The 17,505-nt window shown below is 42.8% G+C and overlaps 1 protein-coding gene across 2 annotated transcripts in view; it reads left to right on the top strand.

The window, feature by feature from the left end:
- The window catches only part of INCENP (inner centromere protein), a 193,053-nt gene that overhangs the window by 25,526 nt on the left and 150,022 nt on the right, over nt 1–17,505 (top strand). For both annotated transcript variants that reach the window (XM_075325190.1, XM_075325189.1), the window contains exons 2-5: nt 8,863–9,007; nt 10,671–10,781; nt 10,950–11,722; nt 11,803–11,848. In XM_075325190.1, the coding sequence (XP_075181305.1) occupies nt 8,871–9,007; nt 10,671–10,781; nt 10,950–11,722; nt 11,803–11,848 (1,067 nt within the window). In that variant the 5' untranslated portion in view covers nt 8,863–8,870. The remainder of the gene's footprint in view (nt 1–8,862; nt 9,008–10,670; nt 10,782–10,949; nt 11,723–11,802; nt 11,849–17,505) is intronic.

The following is a 17,505-nucleotide window of genomic DNA, read 5'->3' on the forward strand; positions in this document are numbered from 1 at the left end:
GGAATTTACGGTAAGTAAACAAAATTCCCTTCTTTGGACCTTTTGCAGAATCCCTTTTAACTTTAGGAAAATTATAAAGTCTTTTTATCTTTTGTAATCTTGATTGAAATCTTCATTCCCTAATCTAAATACCAAATATGGCAATAACTATCACTAATAAATGTCACAGCGTATCATAACTCTAATACTATAATACCATGTCATTATTATTATCGTAAAAGTATTAATATAATTGATACTTAGAATGATGTAATAATACTGCGTAATGGTATAGACCAGTGATGGCGAAGCTGTGGCACTCCAGCTGTTGCAAAACTACAATTCCCATCATGCCTGGCCATTCAAAGCAAAAGCTTTGGCTGTGAAGACATGATGGGAATTGTAGTTTTGCAACAGCTGGAGTGCCATAGGTTCGCCATCACTGGTATAGACAATAGTATTCTCATGTAATGACCTTTTTTGTCATTGGTGTATTACCCTTTCAAACCCATAGGTGGCAGTGTTGAATGTAACCAAAATATAATATAAAATATGAAACAATGTAATGTGTACCTATAACATGTATCATATTATAACTATGAAAGGCAACAATGTGGCTTATTTAGTTAGATCATTTGTAAAATTATAAACCAAAGCAAATAACCTTTTAGAAAAGACTGGATGATTCCATCAAAACACAATAATACCCATTATAAATTATTATTGATTAAAAATATAATATATATTATTTGTAAATATAAGAAGGTAAACCTAGATGTACCTCGATCTTCCATCTTTATTACTCTAATTTAATTTATTTGATTTGTCTATTATTTATTAAATAACCTACTATATAAGAAAATGTGTAACTATAAGTAATATTTCATCCTTATTGTGTTAACATACTAATATAAAAATAATGTATTACTAGGAAGTAGACAATTGTATATATTGATGAAGGAAGTATTCTTTTCTTCCAAAAGAGAAACTTTTCCCTTTTAATATGATTCATATTTAATAAAGTAATATTCTTATATTAGATATTACTGAACTAAATATTGAAGTGTTTTCTCAATTGAGATATTTAAAATCTGAAGGAAAAATAAAAATTGTAGAATTAAGATTTTGATTAAAAATGTGAATATTAAATAATAATTAATATAAAAAATAGGAATAAAAGGAAAAATGTAAATCGGAAAAAAAATAAAAATTGAAATAAAAAATAAGGCCTTCTATCTATATATATATATATATATATATATATATATATATATATATATATATATATATATATATATATATATATATATATATATATAATCACCTATGTCTTTAATAATTAAGTCGTGTAACCTTGCAAATAATACTCTTCTCTTAGTATATAAATGCATTATGATATACTTCAAATATTTTTTTTTTTTATTCCCAATTCTTCCCTTATACTTGAAATATTAATTATTAAAGTATCCTGTAAACACATATATTTATCAAATATAAATGTGTAATTGAGACCAAATCTCTCCCTTTCAATATCATGAAATATGATATTATAAAAATTAATATGTTTAGATTAAATTAAATTAAAATTTGTGTTGTATATCTTCAAGACCATATTATAAATATCACTTCCATATTTGAAAAGAAAAATGATTACCAATCTATGTATCAGTAAAAGAAGTGACTAACACAAAAGATCCTAACATCCCTATATTAAAGAAATATATCAAAGAATAATATATATTCGGTATAAATTCCTCCATTTATACTTATGCACTATAACCTATTTATTCTAATAGTATACATACATATATTATAACCTCGAAGTTAAAACAAAAATTCCCTTTTTTTTTTTTCTGGATCCAAAGTACTTGACATTAGCAGCTGCTCAAACAATCAATCATTCATAGACACATCTATGCACACAAGACTGTCATGGTTCTTTAACATATACTTCTACATAGAAACTGACAGACACATATCCCTTTTATACCAATTATTCTATGCGCATTTCAAAAATTATGTTACTAATTTGAAGTACTTCTCAAAAAAATACAAATTCCAATGTATTACATACTGTACATTTGACCATAGAACAAACATTTATTATTAGCTTTAGTACCAAGTCACATGCTCTGGTTACGTGCAAAGAACACCATTCCAAAACAGCAAGCAGTTTTACTACACTCCAAAGCTCAGATTACATTTCTAATAACTCTAAAGAAGATATATATTCATAAAAGAAACGTTAAAGCAATAATACTCTGGCAATTGGTACCTGAGAAAATAATAATTATTATTAATCGTGCTTTCGCGATTAACCTTACCCAATAAAATATATGTTACCTGATTGAGGACAAGAACAAATGTATAAATAAAAATTAATACTTCATCAATCTGCTTTACTGATAAATTCTGAGGGAAATAAAAGAATAAAATTATTATATTTATGATAAAAATGAAACACTAAAAATCTTACTTTCTCTTATTATTTTAAATATTATTATTCATATACAGAGATCAAATTATTAATTTATAACATTAAACTATCATTTTACTAAATGAAAATATGACCTTGATTTACTATCACTACCTTTAATATATATATATATATATATATATATATATATATATATATATATATATATATATATATATATATATATATATATATATATATATATATATATATATATATATATATATATATATGCATAGATTCACTGTATATGAACAATCACATTTATCAAACAATAAAATTAATTTACCCAGAAATCCACTTTATTTAGCTGAAGACCAAACCTAAATTTTTCTTCAAAGATTCGATTTATTAGATTCATTTTAAACTTATAGGAATCTCTGAACTTATGTAATTCAAGGTTTTCTCTTAAATGAGAGAGAACGTCTCCCAGCTGCCGCTGGCTATCAAATTCTAACCCAGGGAAAGAATCTGCACAAGACACCTGTTTCTGTCTTTCAAAGCTTTTACTCATCATTTGTCTGGGATCCTCAATCCCAGTGACCAATCCCTCCACTGGTGACAAGGGACACAAAGGTTTTTCCTGAGAAAAAAGATTTTTAGATGATAATTGGGATGGATTGTATGGTTTGTAACACGTATGCATCTTCCTTCAAATTTCATATATCCTGTCACAGAAATATCTGGATCTAGGAGACACTGTTGGTTTTTCACCGAAACGCCCCCTTTTTCGTGTTGGTTTTTCAGAATTAATTAATTTTCTGTTTTGATTGACTTTTTCTAACAAAATCAATAAATGTCGTACATTCGAATAGGGACTTTTTATTTCCTGCCACCGCACAAGCTGCATTATCAAGGAAATTAAATTTCTTGATGAATAAATGTATCATTCCATCCAATCTGACATTTGGAATGACCGCCCTATACAAACGTTCAAAAACGGACATAAATGAGAACGTACTCTCATTCTGTTCAATTTGTAATTCCTTCAACATCTCATAATTTGGATCAGATTCATTCCTTGCACAGAAGATGAGATTTTTCAGCCTTATGATATCGTTATCATTTGAACAATCAAATGTCTCATTGTCAGAAGACTTTTTTTAATGCCAATTGTCTAAAGAAATGCTGAGGTATCCACATACGGAATAACTGATTCGTCTCACCATTGGTTAAATTTAACTTCTCGATGGAACTTTCAAATATCTCTGAATTTCTGCAAACATGTATTTTAGGATTATATGCGGGAATTAATTTGCATATGTCCAATAGACTCTTTCTAAGTTTAATTCCTAAATTCGTCTGTTCTATTTTTAGAAACTGATCGTCGCCATTTTCTCTCTGCACGTGTCCTTTCTGCACGTGTCCCACTCTGGCTCCTCCCCCTTCTGGCTTCTCTGCGTCATTTCCTGCTTTCTCAGCATGCTGAAAATCACCTTGATTATGTAGCACGTGTCTGCCGCCATTATCAAAATTCTGATTTGAATTACAGTCAAAATCTGATTTATCATTTCCAACATTACAGTCAGAATTCACAATATCACTGACTGACATTCCAGCTTCTAAGCAGTCTTTGGATTTCTCTATCACTGACTTTCCTGACATTCCAGGTTGTCTATTTCCACCATTTTTACATTTTTCTACGATTAACTTGTGAAAATCATAGACTAAATGACATACATTTCTGATTTTCTGTTTCTCTCTATTAAAAGACCTTGCACATTCTATACGTGAATTCTCAAGTTCACACTCCCCATAAAAGCGTAACCAAAGCTCTTCCACATTAGAAATATCTGAATAAGTGAACTGAATTTTACTTTGCTTAACATATGAAGAGAGAAAATCCATTTTCTTACCTGAAATGATCAGACGATCTGATGGATGATCCTCTAAGACTTGATTCACTTTGTTCAGCACGTCCAATACTTCTTATGGACTGACTTTATCTTTCTTGCTCAAAAATACGTCAAAAGTTAACTTCTGTGGCTTTATAAAGTCTTTAAAGTTCATTTAAAAAAAAAAAACATTCATGCAACTTGACTTATACGTATTTCCTAGGTTCTGCGTGATTTTTATAAATTGTCGATTCCTGATCTTTTGCAGGAGATATGTCTCTGATGTCTCTCTCCCCCCTTATGCAAAGTGAAAAAGCACAAAAAATGTAAAAAAAACACGAATGACTGAGCTCGCCAAAATGTTAAAAATATACTCTTAAATATATTTTTCTTCAAATACGTAAAAGCGCATGAAAGAAAGGACTTCAAAAATGTAAAAATGTAAAAAATAAATGTATTTTATCTATTTAAAAATGGTTGCCAAGGTTCAGTTACAGAAAGGAAAAATAATATACTTTGTTAGCTTACTTAAAGAGTTCATTTAGTCCATACTGATCAATGGGAATTCTTCATCCATCTTTCTTGGGTTCTGAATGGCAAGGCAGGGGATATATCGTAGGCTGGACAGCATGTATTCATCTTGCAGCCTCGAGCCTTCTGACAGCTGACAACGTGTAGGAGCGACCACTAGCCCCCTCCATCGTGTGTTATATGGCAACTGTCCAAAACATATAGGGTGTTTTAACTGAACACAGTTCCATGACATAATCTTCTAGAAGCTTCTGGAAGAATATAAATATATCCTTCCATGCTCAGCACATATATATATATATATATTCAATATGGGCATTTTAATACTTATTCCTTATAAAAACTTTATTAATAAACTATGCCCTCCAACATAAACAGAACTGTGAACATATATGTTTTACTATGAAATATTTGATAACTAGATGTATTAATTTTAATGTTTTTACAGACCCCATGGTTTTTTTTTTTTTGTTTTAAATTATTTAAAGGGGTTATCCGGCTTATTTTGAGGTTTTTTCCATTATTACCCTATTGGGCTACATTGGGGCAGGTAAGTAGATAGTGACCACTTACCTGCCCTGCTGTAAGCCCCACTCCCCCGGCTCAGAGTGGTCATGTGACCGCTCCTGCCGCGCTTTTGCTGCTTCCGGTCATTTAATGTCAACATGGGCAGGGCCATGTTGACATGCAAATCTGGAAACAGCATGTCGCTGCCCTCCTGGGCTGTACAGTGTGTGGAGTCCCCGCCCCCTACCCTGCACCCTCCCACACACTCCCCCGCACCCTCCCCCTGCACTTCTGTGGGACCCGTGACCTGGGGGAGGGGCCTGGCGGCTGCCGTGGTTTCACCGCCAGCACCGGACCGCCTGCTCAGGATCACACATTCAAATATACCGGCATCACAGATGCCGGTATATTTGAAAGCGCTGATGAGAAGGAGCGTTGCGCCTCTCATCACTGTCCCGCTGTCTGTGCTCTCTTCAGCACAGCGGTGACGTCACTACTGTGCTGATATGTCCAGAGCACAGACGGCGTGTGAACGTGCAGGAGCAGCGGGGACCGAGGACTGGTGAGTATGTACTCCCTACATGTGTTCCCTATGGGGGGTCGGTGCAGAGCCCGATGTGTGTGTATGCGGTGCAGAGCCGTGTGTGTGTGTGTGTGTGTGTGTGTGTGTGTGTGTATGCGGTGCAGAGCCCGATGTGGGGCTGTTGTTAGTAATGCTGTAGTGATAACAGGTCAGTGCTGGGGCAGAATATACTGACAGGGAATGTGTGTGCAGGGGGCGAGGCTGGACACTGGGGTGGGGCTGGACACTGAGGCCGGGCGGTGCCAGCTCTGACTGAGGTTTTGCACAGGAAGTGGTCATGTTTGCTGGAGCTGAATGTAAACAAGGAGCTGCAGAGAATAAATGGTGAATTCAAGAGGAACAAAAGTTAGAAAACAAAAAATAACAATGTAGGGGTGTTTTATATGACAATACAGCACAGATTAGCTTAAACTCAAAAATTTTTGTTATGTCGGACAACCCCTTTAATGTAAAACAGCGTGGGGTGCCCTCTGTTTTGGATTACCAGCCAAGGTAAAGCTGCCAGCTGTAGTCTGCAGGCTGCAGCCGTCTGCTTTACCCTAGCTGGCTACAAAAGATAGGGGGATCCCACGTTATATTTTTTTTTTTTAATTCTTTATTTTTTGGCTAAATACAAGGCTAGGCACCCTTTAGTGCCACATGAAAGTCACTAAAGGGTGCCAGCTTAGAATATGCAGGGAGGTGGGACATTATATAGGTCTTTTCTCCTATCTATCTATTCATCTATCCATCTTTCCTTCTATCTGTCTATCAATTATCTATATTATTTATTGCAGTTACAGCATAAAAAAACGGAGGGACCAACCTGCGGAAAAACCGCAGCAAAAGGCATGCGGTTTTTCCCATGGTTTTGGTGCGGGTTTTTTTTTTTTTTACCGCAGATGAAGTAATGTTCAACTCCCAGAAGTTTTTCAAGAAATTCTCTTGCGCAAAATCACTTTTGTAGTGCGCACAGAGCCTTAGTATTGTTTCTAAATGATTATGAACCTGTTTTTGCTTTCAGACACCTCAAATACAGTGTAAAATATATATTTTCTCACTTTCAGAAAATAAATACAACCTTTTTTTTTGCTTGGAAATTTGGAGACGTTGTCAGTAGTTTGTAGGATAAAAAAACAATTCACATTTTATTCAAATATACCTAGAAAGAGAAATCACAACTGAAAATTTAAAAGTAATCTCAGTTTTTCCCAGAGCTGTATAAGGAGGTTAGCATTTTTTTGACATCTTGTCCATTCGATCTCTGGTGTCACCAGAGAAGCCTTTTTAAAGGAGTTTTCCAATCCCTAATCAAACCTGTTCACCTACCCGTGTGAAAGTGACCCCTGGCATCCCCCACAATCACTAGTGTAGCCTTTTAAGAATGAAGCAGTAAAGACCACCGCTCCATTCACTCTGGCACTGCTGTAAATAGTGTGGTACATTGCTATATCCAATAGACACATAATGGAGCGGTGCTCGCACACGGACACTTGTCTGAGCACACAGGTGATTTGGGCACCCCGTTCCTGGCATGGTTGGTCAGACATTTATCCTTAGCTAATGGGTTTTATCATTATCAAAACTTATTTAAACTGTAAATAATTCAGTTAATGACCTCTGGGTGTTATTTCCGGTTTGTGCTGGCCACGTTGATATGTTAGTGATGTGTATGGCTTTATCAGAGTGAATCCCTTTTTCTATAACCTATCGCTTTACAAATGTTATCTTGAAATTGGCCCACAGTTATTTAGGTATCTCTTGTCCCGATGTCTGTTTTGCTATACTTGTCACCTTTTGAACAGAAAAGAACAGCATACTTGGGCTGACTTTGGCATTTCCTGACTTCTTTTTTTTTTTTTTTCCCTTTTAATTAATAACCTGTTTTAGGCAGCCATAGTGCTACAGTAAGAGCCCCATCGTCTTCATTGTTTACCAGGCATCTCTGTACTTTTTGGTAGAGGCTGCTTGATATTGGGGTCTGTTCTTTACCGCTTTGTTGCAGTCAAGTTAGAGGTGGTCCGGTACCTAAAATGCGTAGCATTTCTCTGTAAATGAGGGTTTTGGTGTTTTGTTTTTTTTTTTTTTTCCTTCCTGTTTCACTTTACAGGAGTCTCAAACGTGGCATCACAGGAGGCTGAGGCTGCACTCACTCTCCACAGCGTCTCGCTTCTCCTGGAACAGGACATCCTCGGGGTGGCGCTGCAATAATTTACTACTTTCTTGCATCACTGCCCTCTGACGATGTCCTGGATCCATGGTGATAGAAGCGTCCAGCGCCGGCTCTCAGCTTCTGTCTCCGCATCTTCTAACTATGAAACAAGAAGTCATCAAGGTGCAGTGCTAGAATCATTGGGACACCAGTACCGCTCCACAGTTTTAGTCCTCAGACAAATTGTCATTGGAGACAGCGTTGGTGTCACACACTACTTCTGTCTTGTTTCACAAACAGAACATAAGGTGAGGGAGAAATGCAGAGTGCCAGTGCTGCGCTCACCTCTCCAATACCTTCTATCACCATGGATACCGGACATCTTCAGGGGGCAGCGATGCAAAAAAAAAACTAGTAAGTGGTTGTAGCACCCCCCCCCCTGATGACATAAAGTTTCATGAGGGGCAACAGACAAAGCTGGGAAGTGGGTGCAGCTCCAGCCTTCTGTGACAGCCTCTTAGACTCCTCTCAAATGAAATGTCAAGAAGTGAAACTTCAGAAGGTGATGTAAAACAAACATTTTAGGTACTGCAGCAACCCTTTATCGTGCAACAATTACTAACAATATGAGTCTGTGCCTAATTAGGGAACTTGTTTATGGCCTCTTCAAACATCTGACAGGCAGGTCCAGTGGAGGAGCAGGACCCCCCCCGACTAATATTGACAACCTATAAGAACGATGGCTTTCTTTTCCCATTATTGGAGGCTTAGCATTGGCCAGGAGGAATGCTTAATACAGTTATACTTGTTCTCTGTACAGGTGCCATCATGAGCTATCCGGAGAGCCTGTCACAGCTTCTGCAGGTTTGTGCCCGCAAGACAGAAGATTTTGTTCACCGTATAGATAGTAAGTACATGGTATGGCTCTCGGAAATAGAAGAGACGGCTAAAAAGATGTTCAGCAGGTGAGTGCAATGGTGTGGGGCACAAGTAACTCTGGTTAAAGAAACTCAAAGCAAATACTACACTTAAGGTGCCCATATTCCTAGTAGCACACCACAGTTTCCTTGTCAATTTTTGCAGTTTTTAGATGCATATTTTGACTATAGTCAATCACCACCTCGTGCAGACTGGTGGCTTTATTTTTCCCTGGCCCATTGATCCTCAGCAGGTTTATAGATCGACTACACTGTAACAATTAATGACTAGGAATGATCGAATGCCTCATATTCATCGAATAGGTTGCCGCTATTCGACTACAGTGGAACCTTGGTTAACGAGAACAATCCGTTCTGGGACTGTGCTTGTTAACCAAGTTACTCGTTCAGCAAAGCAAGATTTCCCATAGGAAATCATTGCAATGCAGACAATTCGTTCCACAACTTGTTAAATGCCCCATCCTGGTCCCCTATTGTGTCATTCCACACATGCACAAACACACAATTATGCACATATTATGCTCCCCTTATCTTCCGTTCCATCACCAGCCTCCTGGGACTTGCTGTTCGCTAGTACGGGCTGTGTATCTGGTAACCATAACGACGAGGGAGGAACTTGCGCTGACGTCAAAGGCAGGAGCCGCTTGCCTCTGATTGGCCGGCGCGCTGCCTTTGAGTAGCGGTGACAGAGGACGTTCCTGCTTTGTCACTATGGTTACCGATGCACAGCCTATACTGGCGAAGTACAGGAGACCGGCGATGGAACTGAAGATACACACATTATGCTTACCTTCCATTCCATTGCCGGCCTCCTGGATCTTGTAGTTTGCCGCAAGGATTCCTACCTTACTTCGCAATGTACCCGGGAACTACAAGAACCATGAGACCGGCGGTGGAACGAAAGGTAATGTGAGCATAATACTGTGCGTGTTTGTGCGGGTTAGAGCACGGTGAATGTACAGAACCGGAAGTGTGTGTGGTGAGTTGCTCGTACAGCAAAGCTTTCTCGTGAACAGTTACAAATTTCCAGAAAGCTTTGCTTGTTAAGCGAAATTCTCGTTAAGTGGGTTGCTCGTTACGCGAGGTTCCACTGTACTTGCAAATATTCGATGCGCAATGTAAGTCTATAAGAAACCCGAATAGCAACTAGTCAGGTTTCCCATAGACTTACATTGCGCATTGAATATTGCCGAATATTATGATATTCGATCATCCCTATTAATGACTAATGCATTGTATTCATGCATGGCCATAGATGTAACTTGCCACATTTACTTGAGCAAAAGTGTGAACTCCTAGAATTAATGAAATCGGACATGGTGATTTTTTTGTTATACCATAGTCATTTTATGCATGTGATATACATTCTCTCCTTTATTCACTTTCCTGTAATTGAAAATGCAAAAACAAATGGCCAGGCGTGTGGCTCAAGCCGTTAGCGCTGTTGCTTTTCTGCACTGGGGTCCTGGGCTCACATGCCACTGAGGAGTTTGTATGTTCTCACCATATTTACGTGGGTTTCTTCCAGGTTCTCAGGTTTCCTCCCACACTCCAAAGACATACTGATAGGGACATTACATTCTGAGCCCCAATGGGGACAGAGGTGATGTCTGTAAAGCGTTGTGGAGTATGATGGCGCTATATAAGAAATGCAATGTTTTTTTTTTAATTGCATGAAATTTGTCATCAGTGATTTTACTGCTGAACCAGAGCTAATGCCAAAAACGCCATCTCAAAAGAGACGTAGGAAGAAGAGAACATCAATTGTGCCAGACGAAAATAGAGACCCTAGTAGCCGCAGGTAAGAGGAACGTCAGTAACAGTCTTATGTCTGAATACAGGGTACAGATTTACATAATGCATAATCATACGACGACCCCCCCCCCCCCACTCCTCACTCCATGCACCATAATAGCATGGATATATCTATTTGCATTATTTACTTATTTTTAATACTTTAATGCTTCAGGATTTCCAGGAGAAAAAGCAGCGTCAACTGGACCGCATCCGTACGTAGAATGTCTTCTCGACACGTCACTAAACCACTTGATAGATCTATTCAGGAAGAAACTGAAAATCAACCTAAGAGAATGACAAGAGCCAGGGCACAAGCCAGCATGATGTGCGCGCCTGTAGCTGAGAAACCATTAGAAGAACTCTCATCAAATGTACATAATGACCGTGCTCTGACAGTGCAGATTAGTGCAGAGGAACGTCGTAGTGCAGAACTGCAGCTCTCAGAGTTGGCAAAGTCAGACTCTGCTGAGAGAAACCCTGCCATAGAAACTATGGTCCTGACCTCATCTGCACCACCTATTCCAATGGCTCCCCCAGCTGTCGCTGCCGAGTCTTTAGTGCCTGACACTCCTGAGAAGAATGGTCGCACTGCAGCCAAACTAAAGATTGCCGATAGCTCTACACCAAAAACACAAGCGTCCGTTATCGGGTCAATGGCTCTCAAACTTGAATGTGCTCAGCCTCTTTCACAAGCTGCCGAGGAACTATCATTGGAATTGTCCAACTACAGTGCGACACCCACAGGGACAAAATCTGACCGCCGGTCCGTACGCCGCAGTATTGTTGGAAGGAAATCGACCAGCTGCCGAGTATCTCTGGCTAATCAGTACTCTCTCGCTAGCAAGCGCGAAAGTATGACCAAGGAAGCTGTGCGCAAATCCATCCGCCGATCAGTCTCGCGGAAGAAGGCTTCAGATATGTCGTCTTCTTCTAGCTATAAGAGCCGTAAGTGCCCCCTGTGCTGATAAGCTGTAAGTGTACTACCCTGGAGACTGTTAATTACGTAAATTGTCTTGTCCTTACAGACCAGAGCTCTGCTGAAATAGTGGATGAAGTCGCTGTGAATCTTGGGTAGGAACAATTTCTCTTAACTCCTTCTATTTAATTGTCTATATTATGAACCGTATCCGCTCTCTAGTGAAGAGACAACATGCACTTTAATCAGACAGGAAGCGTCTGATTCAATACAGTGTATGTATATACAGTGGGTACAGGAAGTACTCGGACCCCTTTAAATTTTTCACTTTGTTTCATTGCAGCCATTTGATAAATTCAAATAAGTTAATTTTTTTTTTCTCATTTAATGTACACTCTGCACCCCATCTTAAAATAAACAAACAAAAAAAAACAACCCAGAAATGTATTAAACACGAAACCTGAATGCCACATGGTCATAAGTATTCAGACCCTTTGCTCAGACACTCCATATATTTAACGGGAACCTGTCAAGTCAAAGCATTCTAACCTACAAGCCATGTGTGAGCTAGTAATCCCTTCCTACCCATCCCTGTGTTGTAATAAAATGTTCTATTATTCCCTATGTAAAGAGCAGGGTGTCAAGCCCCATTGGGCATAGTATCGCCCCATGGGCGTTTGCATGCTTTCCATGGTATCGCGCCCCTGAAGCAGACAAGCAACCAGGATGAGAAGGCGGCGAGAATGGTAAGCACTCAAACGTGGGATTCTGAAGGAGCAGATGTTAGTCGCTCATGTAAATCCATGGTATCATGCCCACAGGGGCGTGATACCATGGAAAGCATATAGACGCCCACAGGGCGATGCGACGCCCATGGAGCTAGAGACCTGCTTAAGGGAATATGTAAGTAGTAAAACATTTTTACTTCCATATTACACAATATTACAACACTGGGATGGTTAGGAATGGATAACGCGCTCACACATGCTCCTGCTTGTAGGTTATGCTTTTTTGACTTGACAGGTTCCCTTTAAGTCACATGCTGTCCATTTCCTTGTGATCCTCCTTGAGATGGTTCTACTCCATCGGAGTTCAGCTGTGTTTAACTAAACTGATAGGACTTTATTTGGAAAGGCACACACCTGTTTAATATAAGACCTCACAGTGCATGTCGGACCAAATGAGAATCATGAGGTCAAAGGAACTACCCAAGGAGCTCAGACAGAATTGTGGCAAGGCACAGATCTGGCCAAGGTTTAAAAAAGAATTTCTAGAGTACTCAAGGTTCTTAAGAGCACAGTGGCCTCCATAATCCTTAAATGGAAGACGTTTCGGCCCATCAGAACTCTCTCTAGACCTGGTCGTCCAGCCAAACTGAGCAATCGTGGGAGAAGAGCCTTGGTGAGAGAGGTAAAGAAGAACCCCAAGATCACTGTGGATGAGCTCCAGAGATGCAGTAGGGAGTTGGGAGAAAATTCCACAAAGCCAACTATCACTGCACCCTCCACCAGTCGGGCCTTTATGGCCGAGTGGCCCGACGGAAGCCTCTCCTCCATAGTTTGCATAAAACACATGAAGGACTCCCAGACTATGAGAAATAAGATTCTCTGGTCTGATGAGACGAAGATTGAACTTTTCTTTATCGTTCCTTTGGGAGACCCAGACCATGGGTGTTTAGCTTCTGCCTCCGGAGGACACACAAATGAACTACACTTAAAAGTGTAGCTCCTCCCTCTGAGCTTATACACCCCCTGGTGAGCCAGTCCCAGCCAGTTTATCGCTTTGTGTTCAGGAGGCATACATCCACACATGCATTCTCATGATTTTTTTCCTTTGGAAGAGATTGAAGAAGTGCGGGTCCACGTCTGGACCCCCGGCATGTCCCTTCTCACGCCACTGTCGGCGGTGTTTGTAAGGTTGATTTCCAAGGCTGGAGCCTTACATGCCGTGCTCCTTCACCATCCCTCCTGGGCTCTGGCTTGAAGTGGGAGCCAGCACGGTCTCCATGCATTGCAGGAGACCGGTCTCCATCCACAGCCCCTTGAGGATTCTGTTGGACCGGAGCACTCATCCCCAGGGACCTGGCCCTGCGTCTCAGCAACTAAGTACCTGAGACGTTTATGTGTTGGGGGTCCCTGTGCTTTATTGTATGGGGAAAGTATGCTGAATGTATTTATTTTGACATTTCCGGCGGGTTCTCTAGCTTTCGCCCGAGAACCGCGCCGATGGTGCCTGCACGTCGGCCTCGCCGCTTAAATTTAGGCCCCGGCTTCGCCGGAGGCCTAGTTTCTGTTAACTACCCTCGCATGTCACTCATGCAGAGGGACAGCCACGGCTCCTCCCGGCCGCCGTTCTGCATAGGGGAGGGACACTCCCCACTGCTGGGGTGTGCCCCCTCCCCTGCAAGTATCTATGGCCCTCCAGTTCCCGCTCTCCTACAGGAACGCCCCCAAGTCCCGCCCCCTCTCTTCGCTCCGGCGGCCATTTCTCAGGCAGAGTTCACTCTGCGCTGGGCCTTTCTGCACTCTGCATCCCTGCTGAAGTGCTGTGCATTGGGGGTCCGGGCTTCAGGATCTGGAGGGCACACAACACCGCTTCTAGCGGTCTGGTAAGCCACAGCCGGTCTCTGGTTGTGGACCTCTGTATATTCTCCCTGGGGTTCATTCTCTTGCAGAGCCCCCACTCCAGCAGCATGTCTCACACGAGGAGCAAGGCTCCAAAGCTTTATACTGTATGCGCTGCATGTAAGCTCCTGCTGCCTGAAGCGAGCACCTATCCACATTGTGATGTCTGCTCTAACTTGGCGGTGCCACAGCCTGGAGTCTCACCCCCAGTGGTCTCTCCGGCTGCTTCTGCACCTGTGGCTGAACCCCCGGCTTGGGTAGAATCCTTTTCTAGGTCTATATCCCAGTCTTTTGCTGAGTCCATGGGACTTCTGTCCAGGACTTTGATGAATATGCAAAAGCCCCCTTCACAGGGTGCCTCTAATGCTCTTGCTAAGGGTCCTTTAGGGGCCCTATCCTCTGACCTCCGTCCATCGGAGCTCACAGAGGATTCATAATCAGGGCCCAGGCCCCGTCCTCCTAAGAGAAGGCACAGGGTTTCCTCTCCCTCCTCATCCCGCGGCTCGGATTCAAGAGCTGACTCGCAAGATGAGGAGGATGCCTTTACAGGGACCTCGGAGGCTAACTCCATGTACCCCATTGATTCCGAGGGTGACTCAGATCTTAGTGACTTGATTGCTTCCATTAATTCTGTACTGAATCTCAATCCGCCAGTATCAGAGGAGCAACCCTCTCAGGCAGAAAAGCACCAGTTTACCTCGCCTAAGAGAGCAAAGAGTGTTCTTTAACCACTCCAGTTTTCAGGCCGCTGTGACCAAACCCAGGGCCTGTCCTGACAAACTCTTCCCAAAGCGTAGTTCTGATGACCGTTTTCCCTTTCCACCTGAGGTGGTCAAGGAGTGGTCTCACTTCCCAAAGGTAGACCCCCCCCGGTGTCTAGGCTCTCAGCCCGGACCGTTGTGTCGGTGGCTGACGGCACCTCACTTAAAGATTCCACTGACCGTCATATTGACCTTCTGGCCAAATCTGTGTATGAAGCGGCGGGGGCCGCGTTTTCTCCGACTTTTGCAGCAGTGTGGGCTCTCAAAGCCATCTCTGCTTCTCTAGAGGAGATGCATTCCCTCACCAAGGAATCTATGCCGGAGATGGTTACCTTAACTTCTCAAGCTTCAGCTTTTTCATCTTATGCCATGTCTGCCATGCTAGAGGCTTCTCACCGCACTGCGGTGGCTTCGGCTAATTCCCTAGTTATCCACAGGATCTTGTGGCTTCGAGAGTGGAAGGCAGATGCTTCTTCAAAGAAGTTTCTTGCTGGGCTTCCTTTTCCTGGTTCCCGGCTGTTCGGTGAACGGCTGGATGAAATTATTAAGGAAGCTACTGGCGGGAAGAGTACTTCCATGCCACAAAGCAAGACCTGAAACCCGCCCAGGGTAGGAATCAGTCGAGGTTTCGTTCCTTTCGTTCCTCCAACTGGTCATCCTCTAAGCCCTCGGCCTCGTCCGCTAACTCAGCTAAGGATCAGAAATCCAACTGGCGCCCAAAAGCGCGTCCGCAGAAGACCGCAGGAGGTTCTGCCACTAAGGCAGCCTCCTCATGACTCTCTGCCCGCTCCAGCAACGTCCTTAGTCGGTGGCAGGCTCTCCCACTTTGGCGACACTTGGTTAAAACAAGTCTCCGATCAGTGGGTGAGAGATATCATATCTCACGGCTACAGGATAGAATTCTCTTCCAGCCCGCCAAACAGATTTTTTCTCTCAACTCCCCCCTGCTCCAAGGCCGCCGCCTTCTCACAGGCCGTGGCAGCCTTGCAGGCCAACGGAGTAATTGTACCAGTTCCCGCTCGGGAACGGTTCAGAGGTTTTTACTCAAACCTCTTCCTAGTTCCCAAAAAGGACGGTACCTTCCGGCCCATCCTGGATCTCAAGCTTCTCAACAAGCATGTTCGGGTGCGGCATTTTCGCATGGAGTCTCTGCGATCAGTCATTGCCTCAATGACCCAAGGGGATTTCCTGGCGTCCATCGACATCAGAGATGCCTATCTACATGTGCCAATTGCAGTTTCACACCAGCGTTGGTTACGTTTTGCAATAGGAGAGGATAATTTCCAATTCGTGGCTCTCCCCTTCGGGTTAGCCACGGCCCCTCGGGTATTCACCAAGGTCATGGCAGCAGTGATTGCGGTCTCGCACCTCCAGGGGTTGGCAGTGCTCCCTTACCTGGACGACCTTCTAGTCAAGGCTTCATCCAGCGCAGACTGTCAGCGGAGTGTCTCGCTCACTCTCGCCACTCTAGCCCAATTCGGGTGGCTTGTCAATCTGCCCAAATCCACTCTGACTCCGACCCAGAGTCTCGCGTACCTAGGGATGCAGTTCGAGACTTTGCCGGCACTTGTGAAGTTGCCCTTAATCAAACAGCAGTCCCTCCAGCTGGCGGTGCGCTCTCTGCTGAGGCCCCGCCGTTATACCCTCAGGCGCCTGATGCAGGTGCTGGGTCAAATGGTGGCGTCCATGGAGGCTGTTCCCTTTGCCCAGTTCCATCTGCGCTCCCTGCAGCTGGACATTCTCCGCTGTTGGGACAAGCGGCCTTCCTCCTTACACAGGTTAGGGGCTCTGTCGCCACGGACCAGGAGCTCTCTTCAGTGGTGGCTTCGGCCCCTCTCCCTGTCCCAAGGGCGCTTCTTCCTCGCCCCGTCCTGGGTGATTCTCACCACGGATGCCAGTCTATCCGGCTGGGGAGCGGTATGTCTCCACCACAGAGCACAGGGCACTTGGACTCCGTCCTAGTCAGCCCTTTCAATCAATGTGCTGGAAACCAGAGCCGTGCTTCTAGCTCTCCTAGCATTTCACCACCTGCTGGCGGGCAGGCACATTCGAGTCCAGTCAGACAACGCGACAGCGGTTGCCTATATCAATCACCAAGGCGGGACACTCAGCCGCCTGGCAATGCTGGAGGTACAACGCATCCTTCAATGGGCGGAGGACTCCAAGTCCACCATATCCGCAGTCCACATCCCAGGCGTGGAAAACTGGGAGGCAGATTATCTCAGCCGTCAAAGCGTGGACGGCGGCGAGTGGTCCCTGCACCCGGCAGTGTTTCAGTCAATCTGCCGCAAATGGGGCACTCCGGACGTCCACCTAATGGCATCCCGTCACAACCACAAGGTTCCTGTTTACGTGGCTCGCTCCCACGATCCTCAGGCATTCGCCGCGGACGCTCTGGTTCAAGACTGGTCCCAGTTTCGTCTGTCC

Source organism: Anomaloglossus baeobatrachus, chromosome 10 (genome assembly GCF_048569485.1).
Source record: "Anomaloglossus baeobatrachus isolate aAnoBae1 chromosome 10, aAnoBae1.hap1, whole genome shotgun sequence".
Taxonomy (NCBI): Eukaryota; Metazoa; Chordata; class Amphibia; order Anura; family Aromobatidae; genus Anomaloglossus; species Anomaloglossus baeobatrachus.